This window comes from Arvicanthis niloticus, chromosome 13, assembly GCF_011762505.2.
Source record: "Arvicanthis niloticus isolate mArvNil1 chromosome 13, mArvNil1.pat.X, whole genome shotgun sequence".
Lineage (NCBI taxonomy): Eukaryota > Metazoa > Chordata > Mammalia > Rodentia > Muridae > Arvicanthis > Arvicanthis niloticus.
The window spans coordinates 63745759-63767512 of NC_047670.1; the positions used below are offsets into that span (position 1 = coordinate 63745759).

At 51.3% G+C, this 21754-nt stretch overlaps 2 protein-coding genes across 4 annotated transcripts in view; one reads left to right on the forward strand and one right to left on the reverse strand.

Annotated features, from left to right (window-relative positions):
• Selenoo (selenoprotein O) lies at window positions 1-11570 on the forward strand. 2 transcript variants are annotated; one of them, XR_004608135.2, is made up of 9 exons: window positions 1-581; window positions 3270-3473; window positions 4677-4863; window positions 6363-6493; window positions 7351-7631; window positions 9840-9984; window positions 10499-10684; window positions 10802-10976; window positions 11063-11570. XR_004608135.2 is itself a non-coding variant. In XM_034517327.2 (9 exons), exons 1-9 carry the CDS (start codon window positions 25-27, stop codon window positions 11213-11215), a joined length of 2001 nt encoding a protein of 666 aa, XP_034373218.1. In that variant the 5' UTR covers window positions 1-24; the 3' UTR covers window positions 11216-11570. The 2 variants fall into 2 exon arrangements, 1 of the variants encoding a protein (XP_034373218.1); XM_034517327.2 differs by having other exon boundaries at window positions 10820-10976.
• The window catches only part of Tubgcp6 (tubulin gamma complex component 6), a 23598-nt gene continuing 12169 nt past the window's right edge, over window positions 10326-21754 (reverse strand). Inside the window, exons 5-25 of one of the 2 annotated variants that reach the window (XM_034517325.2) lie at window positions 21422-21543; window positions 20594-20669; window positions 20333-20442; window positions 19950-20041; window positions 19324-19463; window positions 18784-18933; window positions 17807-17888; window positions 17632-17720; window positions 17439-17554; window positions 16074-16212; window positions 15759-15830; window positions 14042-15605; window positions 13763-13821; window positions 13471-13624; window positions 13207-13375; window positions 12983-13124; window positions 12598-12792; window positions 12388-12520; window positions 12101-12314; window positions 11816-12015; window positions 10326-11734 (exon numbers count right to left, since the gene is read on the reverse strand). In XM_034517325.2, coding sequence (XP_034373216.1) covers window positions 11643-11734; window positions 11816-12015; window positions 12101-12314; window positions 12388-12520; window positions 12598-12792; window positions 12983-13124; window positions 13207-13375; window positions 13471-13624; window positions 13763-13821; window positions 14042-15605; window positions 15759-15830; window positions 16074-16212; window positions 17439-17554; window positions 17632-17720; window positions 17807-17888; window positions 18784-18933; window positions 19324-19463; window positions 19950-20041; window positions 20333-20442; window positions 20594-20669; window positions 21422-21543 — 4110 coding nt within the window. In that variant the 3' untranslated portion in view covers window positions 10326-11642. Of the gene's footprint in view, window positions 11735-11815; window positions 12016-12100; window positions 12315-12387; window positions 12521-12597; window positions 12793-12982; window positions 13125-13206; window positions 13376-13470; window positions 13625-13762; window positions 13822-14041; window positions 15606-15758; window positions 15831-16073; window positions 16213-17438; window positions 17555-17631; window positions 17721-17806; window positions 17889-18783; window positions 18934-19323; window positions 19464-19949; window positions 20042-20332; window positions 20443-20593; window positions 20670-21421; window positions 21544-21754 lie in introns of those variants that run through there. The other variant, XR_013103417.1, reaches the window with a different exon arrangement.

Genomic DNA, 21754 nt, shown 5'->3' on the forward strand with positions numbered 1-21754 from the left:
AGCGGGCTTCCGGCGACGCGGCGAATGGCCTCTTTCAGGGCCGCGTTCGGGGCCTCGCTCGCGGTTGCCCGAACCCGGCCACAGTGTGTCGGTCTCGCGCTTCCGTCGTCCGCGCCCTGGTCCGCCTGGGCTGCTGCCATGGAGCCCACGCCGCGTTGGCTGGCGGGGCTGCGCTTTGACAACCGCGCCCTGCGTGCGCTGCCAGTAGAGACGCCGCCGCCCGGGCCGGAGGACTCCCTGTCCACCCCGCGGCCGGTGCCGGGAGCCTGCTTCAGCCGTGCACGGCCGGCCCCGCTGCGGCGGCCGCGCCTGGTGGCGCTGTCGGAGCCCGCACTGGCGCTGCTGGGGCTCGAGGCCAGCGAGGAGGCCGAGGTCGAGGCCGAAGCTGCGCTCTTCTTCAGCGGCAATGCGCTGCTGCCGGGCACCGAGCCCGCCGCGCACTGCTACTGTGGACACCAGTTCGGTCAGTTCGCTGGGCAGTTGGGCGACGGCGCCGCCATGTACCTGGGCGAGGTGTGCACAGCGGCCGGCGAGCGCTGGGAGCTGCAGCTCAAAGGCGCCGGCCCCACGCCCTTCTCCAGGTGCGGAACTCCCGGAGTTCCCAGGCGACACCCTTCTGCGCGCGAGTGGTGAAACGGGAAGGTGCTCAGTGGCGCTTTCGCCTGAGTAGGGGCAGCCGTACGCCCAGAAAAACTCCATGAAGGGGTTTAGGACCTAGGTGGAGCGCCTTTGCAAAGGGTTTTGTGGAGGAAGGCAAAAAAGCTGGCAAGCAAGTGCCGAGTGGCAAGACCGAGAAAACACGAGGTTAGGGGCAGGGCTCGCTTTCTGGCTGACGTTCATAGAGATCTCCATCTGCCAATTCTGTCAGGTGGAAGGGACACACCTCTAATAGCTGTCCGTTGTGTTTTCCAAAACACACGGCGAACTTTGGAGCCAGTTCCACGAATGATACTGTTTGCTAAACATCTTGCCCAGAGACTAGTTTTCAGAAGCAATGTATTGGACTGGTCTCCAGACCTATCTATCATCTGGAACTTAAGCAGTGTGCTTCATCAGCTTGCCCAGCCTCTAGCAGACTCTTGCACTATCCAGGGACTGTGGGCACAATCTGTTCTTATACCCATTCTCCCAACCCTGTTAGTTCTAGCACGCGCGCGCGCACACACACACACACACACACACACGCACAGAGAGAGAGAGAGAGAGAGAGAGAGAGAGAGAGAGAGAGAGAGAGAGAGAGAGAGATTGATTCTTGGATTCCAGTGGGGAGTACCACAAGTGTCCAAGACAGAACCAAAACCATACAGGCCCAAAGGAACGAATCCTCTTCCTCCTCCTCATTTTTTTTTTTATTTTTTGTACATTGGTGTTTTGCTTGCATGAGTTGGATCCCCTGGAACAGGAGTTAAAATTGTGAGCTGCAGTGTGGGTGCTGGGAATTGAACCTGGGTCCTATGAAAGAGTAGCCAGTGTTCTTAACCACTGAGCCATCTAGTGTTCTTAACCACTGAGCCATCTCTCTAGCCCCAAGGAACTCTTTTTTTATTTTTATTTATTTTTTTTTAATTTTTATTTATTTTTATTTTATATATATATATAAGTACACTGTGGCTGTCTTCAGACACATTTGAAAGGCTTTCCTTTTCTTTAAAGATTGGTTTATTTATTATGTATACAGCATTCTGCCTGCATGTATGTCTGTCTGGAGGCCAGAAGAGGGCACCAGAACTCATTATAGATGGTTATGAGCCACCTTGTGGTTGCTGGGAATTGAACTCAGGACCTCTGGAAGAGCAGTCAGTGCTCTTAACCTCTGAGCCATCTCTCCAGCCCTTGAAAGGCTTTCTTCCTAGGCTACTATGGAACCACATATCCAGTCTTGAAAGGTGCTTTTTTAAAAAAATTTATATGCATCAGTGATTTGCCTGCAAATGTGTCTGTGTGAGGATGTCAGATGTCCTAGAACTGCAATTACAGTTGTGAACTACCATGTGGGTTCTGGGAATTGAACCCAAGCCCTGTTAAGAACAGCCAGTGCTCTTATCTGCCAAGCCATCTTCTCCAGCCCAAATGGTGCTTTTTATACTTGACTTATTTTTAGTTGGTGTGTCCACCCCTGAGGTCAGCTAAAATGTTTCTTTGAAGTCAGGAATCCCTTTGAGCCCTGCTTAGGTCCTATCCGTGTGTGTGTGTGTGTGTGTGTGTATGTGTGTGTGTGTGTGTGTGTGTGTGTTAGGGCCTCTCATCTCAACACTTTGCCAAGGCCTGAGGCTGAAGTTGGAGGCAGTTGTAGGGTCGAGGCTTCTAGAGCCCTGAGATGGGTGAGTGGCTTCTGCTCTTAACTAGACTCCAACCAGGCTAGCATAGACTATGTTGTGCTTTTTTTGAGACACGGTCTTACTACATAGCCCTGGCTGTCCTTGAACTTGCAGAGATCCATCTACCTCTGCCTCCCAGGTGCTGGAATTAAGCACACATGCCTCCACTCCAAGCTTGGTCCTAAACTTTTGATCCTTCTGTCTTCCATGTACTGAGATTACCGGGCCGTATGAAAGCAGCATGTTTGATCATGTTTGGTCAGTTCCAGGCAAGATCCTCTATTGGTTTGGGCACCTAAGGCATTACTCCTACAAGGAGGGGCGATGGATGCAGCCTGTCCAGGTAGCCACTGGACTGGGCATCCAATAGTAAACTATGTCCTGCTAAAAACATAACAGGCCCAGTGTGTAGGAAGAGTTCAAGTACCAAAACTACCCATAAAATGTAGCTTCCTTGCCTCATCGTGTTTTCTCGGTTCCTGTGACTGGTGGCTCAGACCCGACTGAGTCTCCCAGCTGGACGTAGGCATGTGGCCGTGTAGTCTTGTTTCCTTTAGGAGTGTGACGTGTGCAGTCACACAGCTGCTTGTCACAGCACTACCCGCTATGCTCCCCTTTGGGTTTGGAACAGCATATCCTCTGAGAACTGGTAAACAGCTTACACAATTGTGAGCTTGTGCTTCTGTAGCTGCTCGCTGGTTTCTTTCCCATTACTGTAAGCAGTGCTGGTGGGTAAGTCTCCATTTATTGCTGTAGGGATGTTTTTGTAACACCTGTGAGGACAAAACTGCAGCCTTGAAGGTGGCAAGGTGGTGGGTGGGGGTGGGGGGCTCTGGAGGAGGCACAAGGGAGGTGTCTCTTCACCTGGATTTAGCTACACCAAAGCTCTTGGGAAACTTGGTTCAGAATAACCTCTGCCTGACCGGCTCCTTGGTCTGTGTTTGATTTCAGACAAGCTGATGGTCGCAAAGTCCTGCGGTCAAGCATCCGTGAGTTCCTGTGCAGCGAAGCCATGTTTCACCTGGGGATCCCCACCACGAGGGCCGGGGCCTGCGTCACGTCTGAGTCCACAGTGATGAGAGACGTGTTCTATGATGGTAATCCAAAATATGAAAAGTGCACGGTTGTGTTGCGTATAGCTCCCACTTTCATAAGGTAATGCTGGGGTCCATTAGGCCGCCTACAAGCTCTTGCTCATAGATCATACAAGGTCCATGCTTGTGCAGCCAGAATGTTGAGCCAGCTCCTGAACAAGCAACGGCACCTGGCTGTGGTCAGGATTTAGCCCCAGATGCCTCTTAATGCAGTGACTGACTCATTAGCCTGGTCCTTTCTGCGACTCCTGTCTTGTCTTCACCTTAGCTTGGTCTCCTGCTGCAGGGGCTGTGTGAGCGCGGAGGTGGCTCGTGTACTCAGCACTCACACTACACACAGCCACTGTTGGCCTCTGGCTTTTTCCAGCCTCAGCGAGGATGGAAAGGGACCAAAACTGGTAATTGCTGCACTATGGAGGCCCTTTCCCCTAACTTAGCTGACTCTAGAGGTCATCCTGTGCTTTGTACAGCATTGAGAGCACCACTGCCCTCTGCCCACCGATTCCCAGCATCAACCCTGTTATAATTTTTTTTTTGTTTTTGTTTTTTTGTTTTTCGAGACAGGGTTTCTCTGTGTAGTCCTGGCTGTCCTGGAACTCACTCTGTAGACCAGGCTGGCCTCGAACTCAGAAATTCACCTGCCTCTGCCTCCCAAGTGCTGGGATTAAAGGTGTGCGCCACCATCGCCCGGCTATAATTTTTAAAAAATGTCAGCTGGGTATGGTGGCACACACCTTTAGTCCCGGCACTCAAGAGGCAGAGGCAAGTGGATCTCTGCATTTGAGGCCAGCCTGGTCTACAGATTGAGTTTAAGAACAGCTAGGGCTATAGAGAAACCCTGTCTCAAAAATTTCAAAACATAAAAAAATGTTAAAAAGGCCCCATTCATGACTGATATCCCTTGTGGGACAGCCAACTGGCTGAGACACTGACACTTGCTTTCTGTGGTAGATCCAACTCTGGTTGTCCTCAGAGTGTGTGGAGTGCACACAATCCTGTGTGGGGTTGGAGCTGGCAAAGTAGACAGTCATGGTAGTTTCTTGGCCTGATAAGTCTCCCAGCATCTGGGAACTGGAGGCTTATTGGCTGACAGTTGGCCAAATTGAGTCCTGTCTGTCACTCAGACCTAGCAATGCTCTGGTTCCGGGCTGCTTTGTTTCCTTAGCGTACCCTCCCATTGTATGGCTACACAGCCTTGTGGCCATGGTGGTTTGGATTTTTCTCAAAAGGTGTGATCCATTGAACCCTGGGATCTTTCCTGCAGATTCGGCTCCTTTGAAATTTTTAAGCCTCCTGATGAACTCACAGGGCGTGCAGGCCCTAGCATGGGACGGAATGATATCCGAGTCCAGATGCTTGACTATGTGATCAGCTCTTTCTACCCTGAAATTCAGGCTGCCCATACCTGCGACACTGACAACAGACAGAGGAACGCTGCCTTTTTCAGAGAGGTAGGCAGAGGTTCCCCACTAGCCATGGATTGAGTTCTCCTTGTCAGATACGTCACTGTTACCAGGGACAAAGGGTTTTATCTGGTGTCCCTGTCCTTTTCTGTTCCTTGTTCCTACATCCAGGTCCCATTGTCTCCCACAGCCTCATGAACTGGGCAGCCTGGAGGTACTTAGGGGATTTTTTGTTTTGAGACAGTTTTACTTAGTGGCATGTAGACCAAGCTGGCTTCAGACTCAAAGATCTGCCTGCCTCTGCCTCCTGAGTGTTGGGATTTTTTTTTTTTTTTTTTTTTTTTTTCCGAGACAGGGTTTCTCTGTATAGCCCTGGCTGTCCTGGAACTCACTCTGTAGACTCTGTTCTGGCTGGCCTCGAACTCAGAAATCTGCCTGTCTCTGCCTCCCAAATGCTGGGATTAAAGGCGTGCGCCACCACGCCCGGCAAGTGTTGGGATTAAAGATGTGTGTCACCACACCCCATACACCAGGGCATTTTGATGATGTGACATTAAGACACCTGGTGCTGAGTACACCTACAAGACCCAGGAGACCTAGCTAGTCCTGGAAGGAAGGACACATGGGCAGAAGCACTGGTGACTGCTGGGTTCCTATTGAATGGGTCAGTCACCTCAATCCAGCCCATTCACTTGGTATCTCAACTTGAGGGAAGAGATATGGACTTGCCCAGCAAAGACCAGCCATAGCCCTGTTTCTGTGTGGCTTCTATGCTAATACACGTCATTGCCACTGATCAGCAGAATATTCCAAGCACATGTCCTTGGGGTCCTACGTGGGTCCACACCAGGTTATTCTTTATTTCCCACCACTGGCACAGGTACTGGGGATATGGTGTGACAGCCACAGAGCAGGAGCTATGAGGCTGAGCTTTATGCACAGAGAAACAGATGGGTGACATGGTCAGCATACACTGTCCCTTCACGCTTCTGCTTTGTGACCATACTACCTGGTCCCTGGGAGCTCCCATGCTCCTTATGAGGTGAAGTACAAAAGGCTACTTGCTTGGACAGTGGGCGCTGTGATTCAGTCCTGCACTTGGGGCTCCTGTTCTGCGGGCTATACTGGAACCTTATGTTCAGGGGCTGCCTCTGGTTGGATAAACAGTTGGTAGCATTACCCTATAGCTCCCCGAATGGAGATGGAATAGCAGGTCTTAAGAAATATCATTCTGGACTGGTCTACCTAACAGTGTGATATTTTCCCCCAATATTGTTATCAGGTCTTCCTGGGACTCAGACTGTGTTGCAGACTTTTATGGTTTATCCAGAATTGGTAGTGTTTAAAAGAATAAGTGGTGGAGATAGGACTTAAGCCCATATAAACCAACCCATCCAAAACACTCTGAAACACTGAGTGGTGAAGGGATCACAGAGGCCCTGCACTGAGAGCTACTTACAGAAAGTCCACTGGCACCAGGAGCTGCACTGGGGTGTTCTGGCATGAGTAAGGGCAGATGGCAGCAACCAGAGTCTGCTCTGCTCTAGGTGACACGGCGAACAGCACGGATGGTGGCTGAATGGCAGTGTGTTGGCTTTTGCCATGGCGTGCTCAACACTGACAACATGAGCATCGTGGGGCTTACTATCGACTACGGACCCTTTGGCTTCCTGGACAGGTACGGCCCCCGGGGGTTGTATGTAAGTGATGGGCCTTCTGCTTGTTGGCCACCTAGGAGCTGGTCCTTGTGAGGGACAGACACCAATAGCACAGGAGTCATGGATATGGGAGAGGAACAGGGAACAGTGGGGTCTATGTGGTGCTCATGTCTCTCTCACTCTCTCTTTTTAAAGATTTACTTATTTATTTTATATTTGTGAGTACATTGTAGCTGTCTTCAGACACACCAGAAGAGGGCATCAGATCCCTTTACAGATGGTTGTGAACCACCATGTGATTGCTGGGAATTGAACTTAGGACCTCTGGAAGAGCAGTCAGTGCTCTTAATTGATAAGCCATCTCTCCAGCCCCTCATGTCTCTTTTTTTAATGTTTCATTCCCAGCAGTGTCTGGTCAGTCAAATCCTACAAGCAGAAATCAAGTTTATTTTGGAATTTATTATGTAATCCAGGCTAGCCTTGAACTTGTGATACTCTTGCCTCAGGCTCCTGAATTCATAGGTTTATAGGAGCATGCCATCATACTTAGCCTCTCTAGAGTGTTTTGAACAAAAAAGTGACATTTTAGCATGTTAGAACAAGTTCCTCTCCTGCCAGGCTCTAGAGGTTGGGGGGTGGAGTGGAGCAGAGAGGGCTGGATCTGGCCTAAGGCAGGCTGGGGCTCCAGCAGCTTCCTCCCTGGCCTTGAGACAGAACTGATTGTATATAGGCAGAAGAAAGCCACTCTAAATAGTCTAGGCTTGAGCCCAAGGGCCACACAGGGCAAGAATGGTGTTGCCACAGGCAAGGTCATCAGTCTTCCCAGTGGCCTGGCTTTTCTTCATGTCTCCTCTGATAGCACTTCTCTGTATGGCAGGTACGACCCTGATCATGTATGTAATGCCTCTGACAATGCTGGGCGCTACACATACAGTAAGCAGCCCCAGGTATGCAAGTGGAATCTGCAGAAACTAGCTGAAGCACTAGAGCCTGAACTGCCCCTTGTGCTGGCTGAGGCCATTCTAAAAGAGGAGTTTGACAGCGAGTTCCAAAGGCACTATCTACAGAAAATGCGCAAGAAGCTGGGCCTTATTCGAGTGGAGAAGGAAGAAGATGGGACACTTGTGGCCAAGCTTCTGGAGACCATGCATCTGACTGGTGAGCCACAGAACTCCGCCACTGTGGGAAAATACTTTGTATAGCTCAGTGGCACTGAAGGCAGTCCCAGTTCCCAGACTGAAACCCTGTCTGCTTTCAGCCCTCCTCACCTAGTTCTCCAGCACCACCACTCTAGGAACTGCAGCAGAGAAACTTCATAGGACCCATTTATGATTGGCTTCGTTCACTACACACAAGATCCCTAGGCTCTTCCATGTTGGAGCATGGGTCTGACTTTAACTCCATTTTTAATGCTGACTATCCAGTTGTATAGTAATGGTCCCCCTCAGGGATTTTAACTGTTACATACAGTGCTACTTAGAACATGTGTGAGTCCCTGCTTTCAGTTCTTACAGCATACACTTAACAGGAGTACTAGATCATTGTTTAGTTTACCTCTGACTAATCTGGATTCAACACTGTATTGAGTAGAAGTAGCTAAAATGAGCATCTGTGGTTTGTTCCTGGCCTTAGAACTGTAGACTTGTCTGGAGACAGTCTAGCCCAGGCTGGCCTTGAACTTGTGCTCTTCCTACACCACCTTCCCGAAGGCTGGGATTACATGCCCAGCTTGTTTTTTGCCTGTGTTTAGCATGACTACCTCGTCTTCTCTTTCATCCAGGGTCTCTAGTGGCTCTGGTGTTCTAGAACTCGGCATGTGCCAGACCGCTGTTGAGCTCTGCCGTAAGGGCATGGGCCACACTACCTCAGCCTCTTTAGATCCTATTTGCATGGATTGTTTTTATCTTTTCATTTAAACACACTCAGACCTAAAGCAGGCATTTATGGACAGCAGTAAGGCTGAATCACGTTTTTTTTTTTTTTTTTTTTTTTCCATCTGTCTCCACTGCAGGGGTACAGAATCCATTTATAGCCGTTAAGATAAATTCCTGACAAGTTTGTTTTCTGTAAGCCTTTTTTTTTTTTTTTTCAAGACCAGGCTAGCCTTGAAACTCAAAGATCCACTTGCCTGTGCTGCCCAAGTACTGGAATTAAAGAGGAGTACCACCACCACTAAAAAATTAGGCTGGGCTGTTGTGGCACATGCCTTTAATCCCAGCTCTTGGGAGGCAGGAGCAGGCAGATCTCTGTATGTTCAAAGCCATCCTGGTTTAAAAGCATGTTCTAGGACAACCAAGTCTACACAAAGAAACCTTGTCTTAAAAAAACAAAAGGAAAAAAAAATCATAGTGTGCACACTACAGTATACAGTGTAGAGGTGTAGGGGACAAATCATAGTGTGCACACTACAGTATACATTGTAGAGGTGTAGGGGACAAATCATAGTGTGCACACTACAGTATACAGTGTAGAGGTGTAGGGGACAAATCATAGTGTGCACACTACAGTATACAGTTTAGAGGTGTAGGGGACAAATCATAGTGTGCACACTACAGTATACATTGTAGAGGTGTAGGGGACAAATCATGGTGTGCACACTACAGTATACAGTGTAGAGGTGTAGGGGACAAATCATGGTGTGCACACTACAGTATACAGTGTAGAGGTGTAGGGGACAAATCATGGTGTGCACACTACAGTATACATTGTAGAGGTGTAGGGGACAAATCATGGTGTGCACACTACAGTATACATTGTAGAGGTGTAGGGGACAAATCATAGTGTGCACACTACAGTATACAGTGTAGAGGTGTAGGGGACAAATCATGGTGTGCACACTACAGTATACAGTGTAGAGGTGTAGGGGACAAATCATAGTGTGCACACTACAGTGTACATTGTAGGGGTGTAGGGGACAAATCATAGTGTGCACACTACAGTATACAGTGTAGGGGTGTAGGGGCAGAAGGACAACTTGCACACACTCAGTTCTTTCATAATATGGGTCTTGGAGATGCGGCTTGGGCCAATAGGTGTGGCAGCAAGCACCACTCTCCATTAGGCAATCACCAGCCCTCACTTTGTTCACTTTTATATATTGCTCAAGAGTTGCAGTGCAGATGGGTGCCAGGTCAAGCTGATGGCTACAGTGGATCAGGTGCATCTCTACCCATGTGTCCAGAGGCCCGAGGCAGGCACTGACTGAGGGTCCAATGCTAGCCTTGTTTTTCTGTCAGTGCATTTTTCAGGTGACCTACAAAGGACTGGTAAGGGACGTAGAGTGTCTAGGGAGATGGGCTGGGCGGGTGGGAGTACCGGGGCGGGTCCAGCGAGCGCCTCCAGGCAGCTGAGCAGCTCATCTTCTAGGTGCTGACTTCACTAACACCTTCTGTGTTCTGAGCTCCTTCCCGGCTGAACCCTCAGACTCAGCAGAGTTCCTAACCAGGCTGACCTCCCAGTGTGCCTCTCTGGAAGAGCTAAGGCTTGCCTTCAGACCTCAGATGGACCCCCGGTAAGTCCATCCTCAATGAGCTTTCAGAAGGGGAGCAGCTGGGAGGCTGGAGACTGCCAGCCAGAGTGCTTCCCAAGTGCCCCTGGGGCCCTGGCAGCTGCCCCATTACTGGGCATGAAACGCAGTAAGGTCACACTTCCGCACCACTGAGGACCAGAACACTAACACGAAGAAAACAGGACATAGGTGGACTGAAATGGAGATGCCAAGCAGACAGTGCCTTCGCCGGTATCTCCTACAGGGTGTGCACACTATGTCCGGTATGTCCGGCATGCCGCATTCAGCTAAGAAGAGATACAGGAAATAGTGGCTTACAGACTTTCAAATAACAACCCAGAGGCTGGTTATAAAAAGGAATTTAGTGGGGAATGGAACAGTAGCCATCAAGAGGAAATGGCACTTGGGATTTATAGAAGCATACCTGGGGCAGATGGCCCCCTGGGGTGAGGGTGCAGCCTTTTGGAGGTTGCCTCAGCACCCCAGTCATTACTTCCCGTGCCACCCCTCCCTGCAGGCAGCTCTCTATGATGCTGATGCTTGCACAGTCGAACCCACAGCTCTTTGCACTCATTGGCACTCAAGCAAATGTCACAAAAGAGCTTGAACGTGTGGAGCACCAGTCACGGCTAGGACAGCTGAGCCCCTCCGAACTGCAGAGCAAGAACAGAGACCACTGGGAAACTTGGCTACAGGAATACAGGTAGGCAGCTCCCAGGGTCATCTGTACTGGCTTCTTGACACAATGGCCACCTTATAGGGTGGCTGCAGATGGCCATTGGAAGCATGGAACATGCTGTTCTTTGTTGGGAAAAACCAGCTAGGAATTTGATTCCAGAGACCGTCTGGACAAGGAGAAGGAGGGTGTCGTAGACACTGCTGCCTGGCAGGCAGAACGTGTACGCGTCATGCATGCCAACAACCCCAAGTACGTCCTAAGGAACTATATTGCACAGAATGCCATTGAAGCTGCTGAAAATGGAGACTTCTCAGAGGCAAGCACACACTGTACCTCCTATCCCACCTCACAGACATGTCATTAATTATGCCCCTCACCGAGTTCTTCTCACTTGTTCTCTAGGTCAGGCGTGTCCTGAAGCTGCTAGAGTCTCCCTACCACAGTGAAGAGGCCACAGGCCCTGAAGCAGCGGCAAGGACCAGTGACGAGCAATCTTCATACAGTAGCAGGCCACCACTCTGGGCAGCAGAGCTCTGCGTAACATGATCCTCATAAAGGCCTCGGTGTCCTCCACATGTCTGGAGCCTCCCGAGGCCTCCCAAGTGCTGCTGAGTTGCTGAGACCGCTGGATGCCTGTCCTCAGTCTCTCCATGACGGCAGAGGTCTCCAGTCAAAACCTGACCCATCTCTGTCTGATACCACCTTAGCAGTACTGCCCTGGCCTAGCAGTCAACATGCCCCGCAGCACACAGTGCTTCATGCTAGGTTATCAGCCTCATGTTTGTAAGCAATGCAAACAGGCCTAAGTAAGCCGTGCGCCCTGTTTGTGCATCTTGCCCCAAAGGGCAGGGCTGGGCTTCACACCTGTTCAGTCTCCCAGGCCTCTAATAAAGCAGCTTCTTCAGGTCTATCTCTGGTCACTGCGTTGGCCCAAGCCCCATCCAGGTCAAATGAGAATTCAGCGCCATGATCCTGTCTGTCCTCAGGAGTCCTGGTAGTAGTTGTTGAAGTTGATGCGAAGCAGAAAGTCTTCCAGGTGGGGCTGATAGCCTCGGTTCACCAGCTTGGTCACTACTGGAGAGGCAGCCAACTCTCAGGCTCCTGCCCACCCTGTGCCTGGCCACCCCAGCAGCCCAGCCCACAAGGAGGGCTTACCTTTGAAGAGGAAGTGGGAGTAGTACTTGAAGGTGCTGTAGGACTGCTGCATGAGGGGGAAGTTGGGGTGCTCGGCACCGCGGGGGCCGGAGGCCGGGCCCCAGCTCTGAGAGATGAGCTGGCTTCGGAACTTGAGCACCAGGCTGAAGATGCTGTGGATGATGTTCATGACTGGTGCCGCCTTCTCAGTCAGTAGGCCCCTAGGAGAGGGGAGAGCTGCTGCTGGTCTGCCCAACCCGACCGACCAGGGCACACCCAAGTCCAGGTGCCTCCTGCCTGCCTCACCTGAACACCGCTCTGTGCAGGTACTCGGCATGGGCCCGCTCAATCTCCTCCAGGTCGCCCACTACAGCTAGGCGGGCTCTGAACTCACACCAGCTGACATGCAGGATCTGGTTAGCAATGTAGCCCTGGATGACCTTCACAAAATGCTGCATCTCATGCTTGAACAGCTGCAGCTGTCGGAACTGCACTGAGCCAGCTGTGTGGCTCACTAGGGCTAGGGAAAAACAAAGAGCTCAAGCAGCAGCCTGAACCACACACGGGCAGGATGGACATAGGCCAGGCCTCACCTGTGCGCTTGAGGTGGAAGCAGATGTCTTTGAGTGTCCACATCATGAGCTTCAGCTGCAGCAGGAAGGAGAAGATACCACTGTACTTGTTCAGGCAGCTCTCAGTGATAACAATGTTGAGGGGCCAGTCAACCTGTTCAGGAAGCCCTACTTAGTACACAGAGCTTCAGGACACACACCCCCATACACCCATGGCAGGACACTGCTGACCTTGTACCTGAGCTCCAGGCAGCTCAGCACATCTGGGGCATTAGGGGCAAACACCTCAGGCAGGTACTTGAGGGCAAAAGACAGGTTGGCAGCATGTGGGGTGTCCCCGTGGAGGCTGTACTGCAGCGCCTTGCTCAGGATGCTGTTGAGGGTTAGTGGGTTGAGCAGCTCTCCAGGCGTCTGCCCAGCCCCTAGCTAAGGAAGTCAAGAGAAAATGTCTCGGGTTTGTGCCCTGCCCCTCCCTACCTGCCCGAGCAAGCAGCACTGTCACATGTTGCTAGGGACTATGACATGTTTGGGTGGGTCTGAGGCTAGCAGCCACCCACATCCTACCCACACCACCTCTACTGGCCAGCCGGATCCCAGATGCATGTCCTAGAGCTACCTTCTCGAAGAGCAGGTCACTGAGGGACTGAGCGAACTCCCCATCTTCCATCAGCAGGAAGTGCCGCAGTGCCTCAAAGTGTGTCTCCAAGTGCAGCTCCACAAAGAAGTAGTCAACTGCAGCTTTGTTGACCAAGCTGACACTGGGGAGGGAAAGCTGGACGTTAGGGTGGCAGGCAGGCAGGGAGGGCAGGCTGCTGCAGGTGGGCAGGTGGAGGCACTCACTGGGCAGCCAGCGGCGCCGTAAGGGAGCGCTTCATGAGCACCGGCAACGTCAGCAGCTCACTTAGCTGCACCGCAGTCTCGGCTGCTGCTGACTCAACTTGGGGGTCAACAGGGAAAGCAAAGGCCCGGGGAAGCATGTGGTGGACCAGGTGAGCAACAGGAGGCTCTGCTGTGGGAAACAGAACAGACTGGCTCAAGCTTAGGGATACTGACTGCCCCAGGGCACCCCCAACCTTCCCCGCCCACTGTAACAGGCCCACTCACACAGGGATTCATAGCTGTCCGGATACTGCTCCAGGTGGTACAATTTGGTGAGGTCTGCCAAATAGGCTTGCTCCTTGCCCCAGCGTCTAGCCTCAGCTTCTGTGTTTGATACCTCCTCACTAGGGCCTGGGCTGCTGGGGACAGCTGTGTCTTCCTAAAAAGAGGTCAACCTCAAAGAACTGCATCCTTACACGGTACACTATTCTCTGCCCCCGCCCCCATTTTGCATGTGCTGAAAGGAAATGGACGTATGGAAGCCTCATGTGGCGAGGTCCATGCGTACTCCCCTGACCTGTGAGCTTGAAGGCAAACACGGAGAAAGGTCTTCAGCATCCCTACTCCTCCCTGGGCCTAAACAAACAGAAAATAACGGGTAGGAGGGCCATTAGCAGCCAGTGTCTGCTTGAGAAGACCTTGTGAGACTGGCCCAGAGAACCCCCTCCAGTCCCCCAGCCTCAACCCCACCCCTAGCAGCACCTCGATCCAGGCTGACAAAGATCACAAAGGACAGCATGACACTGCCATTCTAGTATGCCACAGTCCCACCCTGAGCAGCACTGCCCACTCTGACCTTTCTCTTCAGGGATGCCATTTCCCAGCATGCCAGGCTCAGCCACAAGGGTCTTGGACTGTAGGCTATCGTTCTCTGTACTGCCAAAGCTAGAACACATGGTAGGCTTCGTTTCTTCAGGTAGTTGTGGCCCACATTCTAGAGCAGGACTCTGTGCTTCCACACAAAGCACTGCCTGAGACACATGTGCAGGGGAACACTGATGGGGCTTGAGGTCAGGCTCAGGTTCTGGCAAGGGCTCCTCCAGAATCAAGGGAGGCTGAGCACATCTATGTGGCTGAAGATCCACATCTGACACATCTCCCCCAATCCTAATACTGGCCTCTGACACATGTCCGTGGACATTCCACCGTGGCCGAGAAGGAGTCATGTCTGATACATTCTCCCCAACCTTGATGCTGGCCTCTGACACATGTCCGTGGACATTCCACCGTGGCCGAGGAGGAGTCACGTCTGATACATTCTCCCCAACCTTGATGCTGGCATCTGACACATGCCCGTGGACATTCCACCGTGGCCGAGGAGGAGTCACGTCTGATACATTCTCCCCAACCTTGATGCTGGCATCTGACACATGCCCGTGGACATTCCACCGTGGCCGAGGAGGAGTCACGTCTGATACATTCTCCCCAACCTTGATGCTGGCATCTGACACATGCCCGTGGACATTCCACCGTGGCCTAGATGGAGCCACATCTGACACATTCTCTCCTATCTTAATGCTGGCATCTGACACATGTCCATGGACATTCCACCGTGGCCTAGAAGGAGCCACTTTAGACATATTCTCCCCAACTCCAATATTGGCCTCTGACACATGTCCATGGATGTTCCACCGTGGCTGAGGAAGAGCCACATCTGACATATAATCCCCCACCTTAATGCTGGCATCTGACACATGTCTGGAAATGCTACGTTGCTGGCAAGGAGCCATTCCAGAAGCATGGCTCTCTGTAGGGCCAGTGGTCTCTGACATGTGTTCAAGGAGCTGGCTCACAGGCTGCAGGCTCCCCTCCACAGGAGTGGCATGACTGAGTGGATATGAGCAAGGCAAAGTCTCTTGCATGTCATGGATACATGAATTTAGTTTTGTGGGCATAACCCCCAGAAGATGCTGTTTTTCACTGTCCACACTATTCTGAACATCCTGGGAGGGTCCTGGTGAAAGGGAGGTAGCCATAGCTGGCCTCAGTATGGTATTGAAATCATACTCTGACTGGGTAGGCTGGGGGCCACCTGCTGTGAGTGCTGGCCCAGGGGTTACAGGGGATAGGTCTGAGCAAATGGTCTGCAGAGCCACCTCTAAGAAGGGAGCTCCAGTGTTATCCACAGGCTGTTCATCCCCAGAGCCCATGGGCAGAAAGTCTGTGATGCTGAGACCAGTCGAGAACGGCCCAGCTCCCTCTGCCTGCCGAGCCCCCGAGTCATCTGCTCCCTCTGCGGCAGACTTGGGGACTGATGGCAGTGATGCACATGATCGGCTTAGACAATCCCAATGCAGCTCTGTGGACCCCAGACCACAGCTATGGCCTTCATCTGCATGCTCAGGACCTGGAGATGTGACCTGAAACACAGCACATACTGAATCCCTCCAGTCATTTAACCCTGACTCCCCAAGCTTAGCTCAGCAACAGTGGTAGACACCCACTAAGTACTGAGGCACATAAGTACAACCAAGCCAAAGCATGAATCCCAGGATCCTACTAGAACTTATTACCTGAGAGCATGTGGTTGGGAACACACTCAGTGACTCCTGGGGCTGGTGAGCCTCCACGTCTCTCAGCATCTCCTGAAATTCAAGGTAACAGGAAAAGAGAAGCTCTGTAGAGAGCAGCAGGGCTGGCACACACCACAGCCTTCACACAGCATCGCTCACCAGTCACATATGCATGCCATTGCCCTGCTGCCCACTCACACTGTTCAGGTCTGGCTGGAAGCCTGAGCCGCAGCAAGTGCCATCTGTACCCTTATGCAACAGGATGACAAGAGTACATGACTAGGCACAAGGGCTGGCATAACACTACTGCCATACCTGAATGCACTTCTGATCTTCTAGAAGAAAACGAAGTCGTGCACTTTCTAGCCGATGCCTCTGGATTCTCCATAGAGCCTTCTGCTCTCGACGAGCTGCCTCTGCAGACAACTTGCTATAATGGTCAACCAGCGCCTGCCTGAAGTCACATGCAGAGAGGACATAGTCACTACAACCACTCTCTGTATTATCTCGTGGGCATAGACTCAGGCAAGGATGGTTCTCCAAGCAGGCTCCCTCCCAGACTCCTGTCCTCCACAGACTGGGTTCCCGGGGGATTGGGGGGTGGGGGGTAGGTGTTGCTGCCCACCAGGCTGAAAGGCTCTAATGGACAGATGCCCATATGGGACTTGGCAACTGTCTGTTGGACAAACTATCAGAAGAAAAATGTACATTATGCCCTGGGACAAGAGAATAAACAGTGGCTGAGGGCCAGCCCTCTCAAACCAGGCCTCATTTTCTTCACTGGATGTAGACATCTCCCCATTCTGCAAGTTGAAACTCAAGAGAACTGGAGACTGACATTTAAAAAAAAAAAAAGAACAAAACCAAAGCAAACCCAGGGATTCTGAACCTCCAACTATGGGGCATCTAAGCCCAATTAGCCATCTTTAATTTGGTGGGTCACAAGTCAGAAACCTGACCCTCTGTGCCTGGTTTCCCTCTTAGGAGAACAGAGCATCTACTCACATGTGTGTACGCACACATCTAGCACATGCAAGAGGCAAACCCCCCATTTGCTCTGTAAATAGTATCTAAGGCTGGAGCAGCTCAACTTCCAAGGACACCATCCAAGATGTAGCCAGTCCCTTCTACAAAAGCCTGCCACTGAAACAATGGGCCTGTTTCTAGGACAAACTAATGACACAAAGAGGAAACAGACTTGAGAACCATGCTAGACTAATGACCCATTGCTCTGCTGGGCCAGGAACAGGTTTAAAATAAAAAGCAAGCCAAAGGTGTTTAAGATAAGCAGAGCAGGTGTGCTGGCATCCACCTGTAATCCCAGCACTAGGAAGGCTGAGACAGGAGGACTGCAAACTTAAAACCAGCTGGCCACACAGCAAGATCTTGGGAATGTGGCTCAATGGTAGATGGCTTGCTTGCATGTACATGGTCCCAAGTTGGCTCCATAGCACCATAATAATATTATCATTATGCACTAATTCTAGCAGACTAGTCTTTCTGCCTTGACATATATCTGATTTTTCAGATTAAAACCTAAAATAACCAGTTAGGGATGTTGCTCACTGGTAGCGCACTTGTCTACCAACACTGGGGCCTTGATCCCTAGAGCAGAGAAGAAAAGGCAGTCAAATAACCAGCACTAGGTTTCAACCAGCAGCAGCAGACCTGCAGGCCTACCTCGCCTTCCTCTCCAGCTCCTCCTCCAGGGCCTTTAGCCTCTTCTCCCGGTCACGGAGTTCACGGGCATAGCTGAAATCATCCTCTAGCTCTTCTTGTCTGGCTGCCAGGCGTCGCTACACAACACACACGGTCTCATTTGCCAAATCAAGGACTCCAGGAGCCAGAACCACCCAGAACCCAGACCACCCACCTCCTGATCCTTCACAAACTGTTCCTTCAGTCGCTGAAACTGTTCTCGCTTCCGGCTGTCCAGAGCAATCTGTTCTGACATCTGACGGTCTTCAAGAGAAGGTGAGAGGCGTATGAGTAGGGAAGAGTCCAGCAGGGCCACCATACAGAGAGGAGAGACCTGGGCCTGCACTCACCACTCAGCTCACTCAGGACCCTGGATGTCGCTTCCCGGGCATGGACAATTAGTTCTTGTTTTGCGATTTCCATACGTAATTCCTACATACAATAAGCAAAAACGTCTTAACACCCTAACCCTTCCCCTAGGATAGTGTGGAGACAACTGGCTATCCAAACCAACATGCTTCTGGTCACTGTTAAGAGATACTTTCTCAAGCACCATAGAATGTTCACAGGTGATGATGCTTCACCACAGGATGGGAGGACAGGGAGTCTTCTGGCTTGGAGGAGTGACAGGAGGTGACTATGTATGCACAGTTAAATGAAGGGCTCACGGAGCGTTCCTGCTCCTGGATCTGTCCTTGCCTGGGTCTCTCCTGCTGCCCATTAGACACCAAGCCAAGAAAAATTTTTTGAGATTGGCCCTGGCCAGTCACTAATCTCTCCTCCTAGAGTGTACTGGAGCATTAGGGCGCTGCTTCTCGGCACACCTAGTATTTATAAAGGGTACTCAAGAGGAGGATTTTAGGCCTTGCTGCCTAGAATTTCCAAATGGAGCCACCCATTTGGTAAAACCTGGAGTGCAGGCAAGGCTACTCACCAGAGAGAGAGAGAGAGAGAGAGAGAGAGAGAGAGAGAGAGAGAGAGAGAGAGAGAGAGAGACAGAGACACAGCAAGACAGTCAGAGCCTCTGCCCTGGACACGTGTCATCAGATTTTTTCTAATTTTCCTTGACACACAGCCAAGCAGCTTGGGCGTGCTAACCTAGACATACTACCAGGACAGAAACACCAGAAAAACCACTCTGCCTGCCTGACTGCCCACATCCAGCACTTCTTTCTCCTCACTCTGCCTGATTGCCTACTAGGCAGCAGGCCAGGAGAAGCTGTCCACATTGGCACTGGCCCACCCCTAGGGTAAGGGAGCTCCATCAACCAGAACCCCCAAAAGTGAAGGGAAGTATAGAGAAGCCCAAAGCCCTGCATCCAAGTACCTTTTCCTCTTTGCTGATAGAGCTATGACGTGCAACTCTCTCCATCCGTCCAACATAGACGGCGCAGTCTTTCTCAATCTCCTTCAGTTCCTCCAGAGAGAAAATCACCGAGATCCGAGGAACAGGAACATCAGACCAACAAAGATAATGCTGCCAAAAAGGAAGGGACTCAGTGAGCACATAGCCAAGGCTAGAAACAAGGACCAAGCACTGCCTTGCTACTGAGTCTTCAGTGATGTATGCTGACAGTCATTTTTTGCCTTGAAAATTTTATTCCTAAATCTGGGGGTAGCTGAAACCCTTGATGGCTCCACAGAGCAAGTACCCCAAAAATGGAGCTATCATATATGGGACCACTAATAGCAGAGGTGGGATCAGAAACTGAGGAGCACCATGTGATCAATCTAGTCCCTCACACAGAAGACTATGGTAGCAAACACACTAGCCCCTCCCACTCAGACTCAGTCCCGGGACAAACCTAGCCTCCCATCATACACAAGCCCCTCCCCTCAACCCCCACAGCCAGCAGGACCCTCTCACCCGGGGACAGCAGAGCTTCAGAAGGTTGATGGTCTTCCCACAGACATACACATCATGAGCAATGTGTTTCAAGAATACAGGAACACAGTCTTCTACCTCTTTGGAAATGAGCACGTAGCCATGGGTCCAGTAAAACTTGTCTGGATAGAACATGAATAGAAAATACAGATCTGCAGTTATAATGGCCCTGACACCAGGCAGAGGACACTGATAAGTTATTTCTCTGCCAGTGAAACGAGCCAATTCAAGCCAGATTAGATCATATTAAATGCAGGTTTGTTGAGAAGTTGTTCTCAGGTGGGCAAGTTCACTGTCCCCAAGGAAGAAGGCCGGAGAAGTCACCATGGGGAGGGGGAAGAAAGAGAAAGAAAGAGCATGCAGTGAGAGAGAAGTGGGTGGGGGAGACAAAATGTCTGGATTGTATAAGGAAGACCCTTTGGGGAAGGGCAGCCCAGGCCTTGAGCTAGAAAGTTCAGGGTATGCTAGGTAGGGACTGAGGGATGCTGGGAGAACCTGGAGAACAAAGCAGACCTGAGTCTGCTTTGATATGTAGAATATACACCTCAGTCCCTTGTCCTGGGGTCTAAAACCTGACAGGCCTGGCCTAGCCATCAGTGGGTATTTACCTCTGAAGCTGAGGTACTCATGGTTAACTTGGATCATGAACTCCCCATAGACATCTCTGAAGACTCCACTGTACACCCAATCATGGATGAACCTACAAGGAAATGGAACACAGGAGGGTGGGGTGGAAAGAGGAGAGCTGGGCCAGTGTGGAGTGCTGTGAGGCGAGTGTGGCCAGTCCCCGGGGTAGAATGAGAGACTGCTAACTATGGGTGTGTGCAGCCTCCGACGACCTGGTAGGTCCCTTTATCTAGCATGCTTCCCCAGCATACTTAGTGCACCTTGGAGAACAGGAAACTCAAATACATATCTGGTCTGAGTGCAGCCTTCCTCCATCCACTACAGGGAGAGCAGATATAGCCAGTACAGACCTCTCCCCACCTACCGTGTGTAGGGCTCACAGCTGGTTTTCAGTAGGGACAGCAACACAGGATAGTGCTCATTACTGCAGTTATCCAGTGCTTCCTGGTAGAGGTAGGACAGAAGCTTCACTCCCTAAAACAGTGAGAAGAAGCAGGATGGGTGCACAGCCACTCTAACGCTTGCCACATGCCTGTCCAGGCAAAACGGCCAGCAGACTTGACAAGAATGCACAAGTCAAGGGAGGCCTACAAGCTCACACTGGGGGAAAGGAGGGAGAACTCACCGTGGGGAACACAGCCCTGGGTTCTCCACTGGTCACCAGAGATACAGTGCCAACACCACAAAGCTCAGCCAAGTACCTGGACACAGAAACTGGATCAGATCAAGTGACAGGAGCTCAGGGTCCCAAGGACCAGATCAGATTGAGCGAGCTAAATGTTCATTTTCTCCTAAGTGACTGGTCTACAGTCTTTGAAAACTACTTGTACCCATAGCACACCAGCTCTTAGACCCTGATGGACCCAGCACTGTTTTCTGTGCTGTTCTCCCAGATGGCACTAACAAACCCACACTCAATGGGTGAGCCACCTCCACACCTCCCCACCTCGTCCTTGACTCCTTAGCCCCACATTTTTGGTACCATCTGAAACCTGTGCCTTGTTACCACCTTGTCTGACTGCTATGAGCACCAATTCCCCTCTCTACCCAACTGCAACCTGTGTTCCACATGACCCCCAATTCCTTGCTGCCTAGTACATCTCCTCCCATCTTATCTGCCACCCCCAACTTCTCTCAGGGGACAGCACTTGCCAAGAGACACTATGGCTGTTTCCTAATGAGCTCACAAGTGTCAGAGGCTGTCCACTGCCTTCCCTCCCCTGCAGCACTATTTAGGCAGAAAGCCCTGGGCCCAGCTAGGCCACTGTTACAAGCAGACAGTAGACAAATTCATTATATGGCACACAGTGACCAGCTGTGCATGAACTGTTCAGACAACCAAGGACTATTCTTCTGGGCCCTCCCTGACAGGGAGCAGAGCTGGCTCTTCACTGCCCTGAAAGCCCCACATCTGCTCTTGAGACCCACACAAGGCCACTGGGCTAAGATTCACCTGAGCTGCCGGCCCAGTTTCTTGAAGAGAAAGCCAATGGTGAGGAGACTCAGGGTAGGTGGAGTGGAAAGAACACAGGCGCGGTAATACTGCAAGTACCTCCTAAGGCCGCTGGTGAAGGCCTGTGGAAAAGGAGTAGAAGGGCAGCTGGACATGAAGGCAGTCATGTACTCAGGGCTTGGAAGGACACACCCAAGCTGGAAAACAGAGCTGTGCTTCCATGCCGTAGCCTGGTGGATCCATTTTCCAAGCAGTGGGAATTTATGGCTTAAGCCCAGCTGAGAGGAAGATGCTTTACTGGAAGACACAGATTAAGATTAGGGATCTGCCACA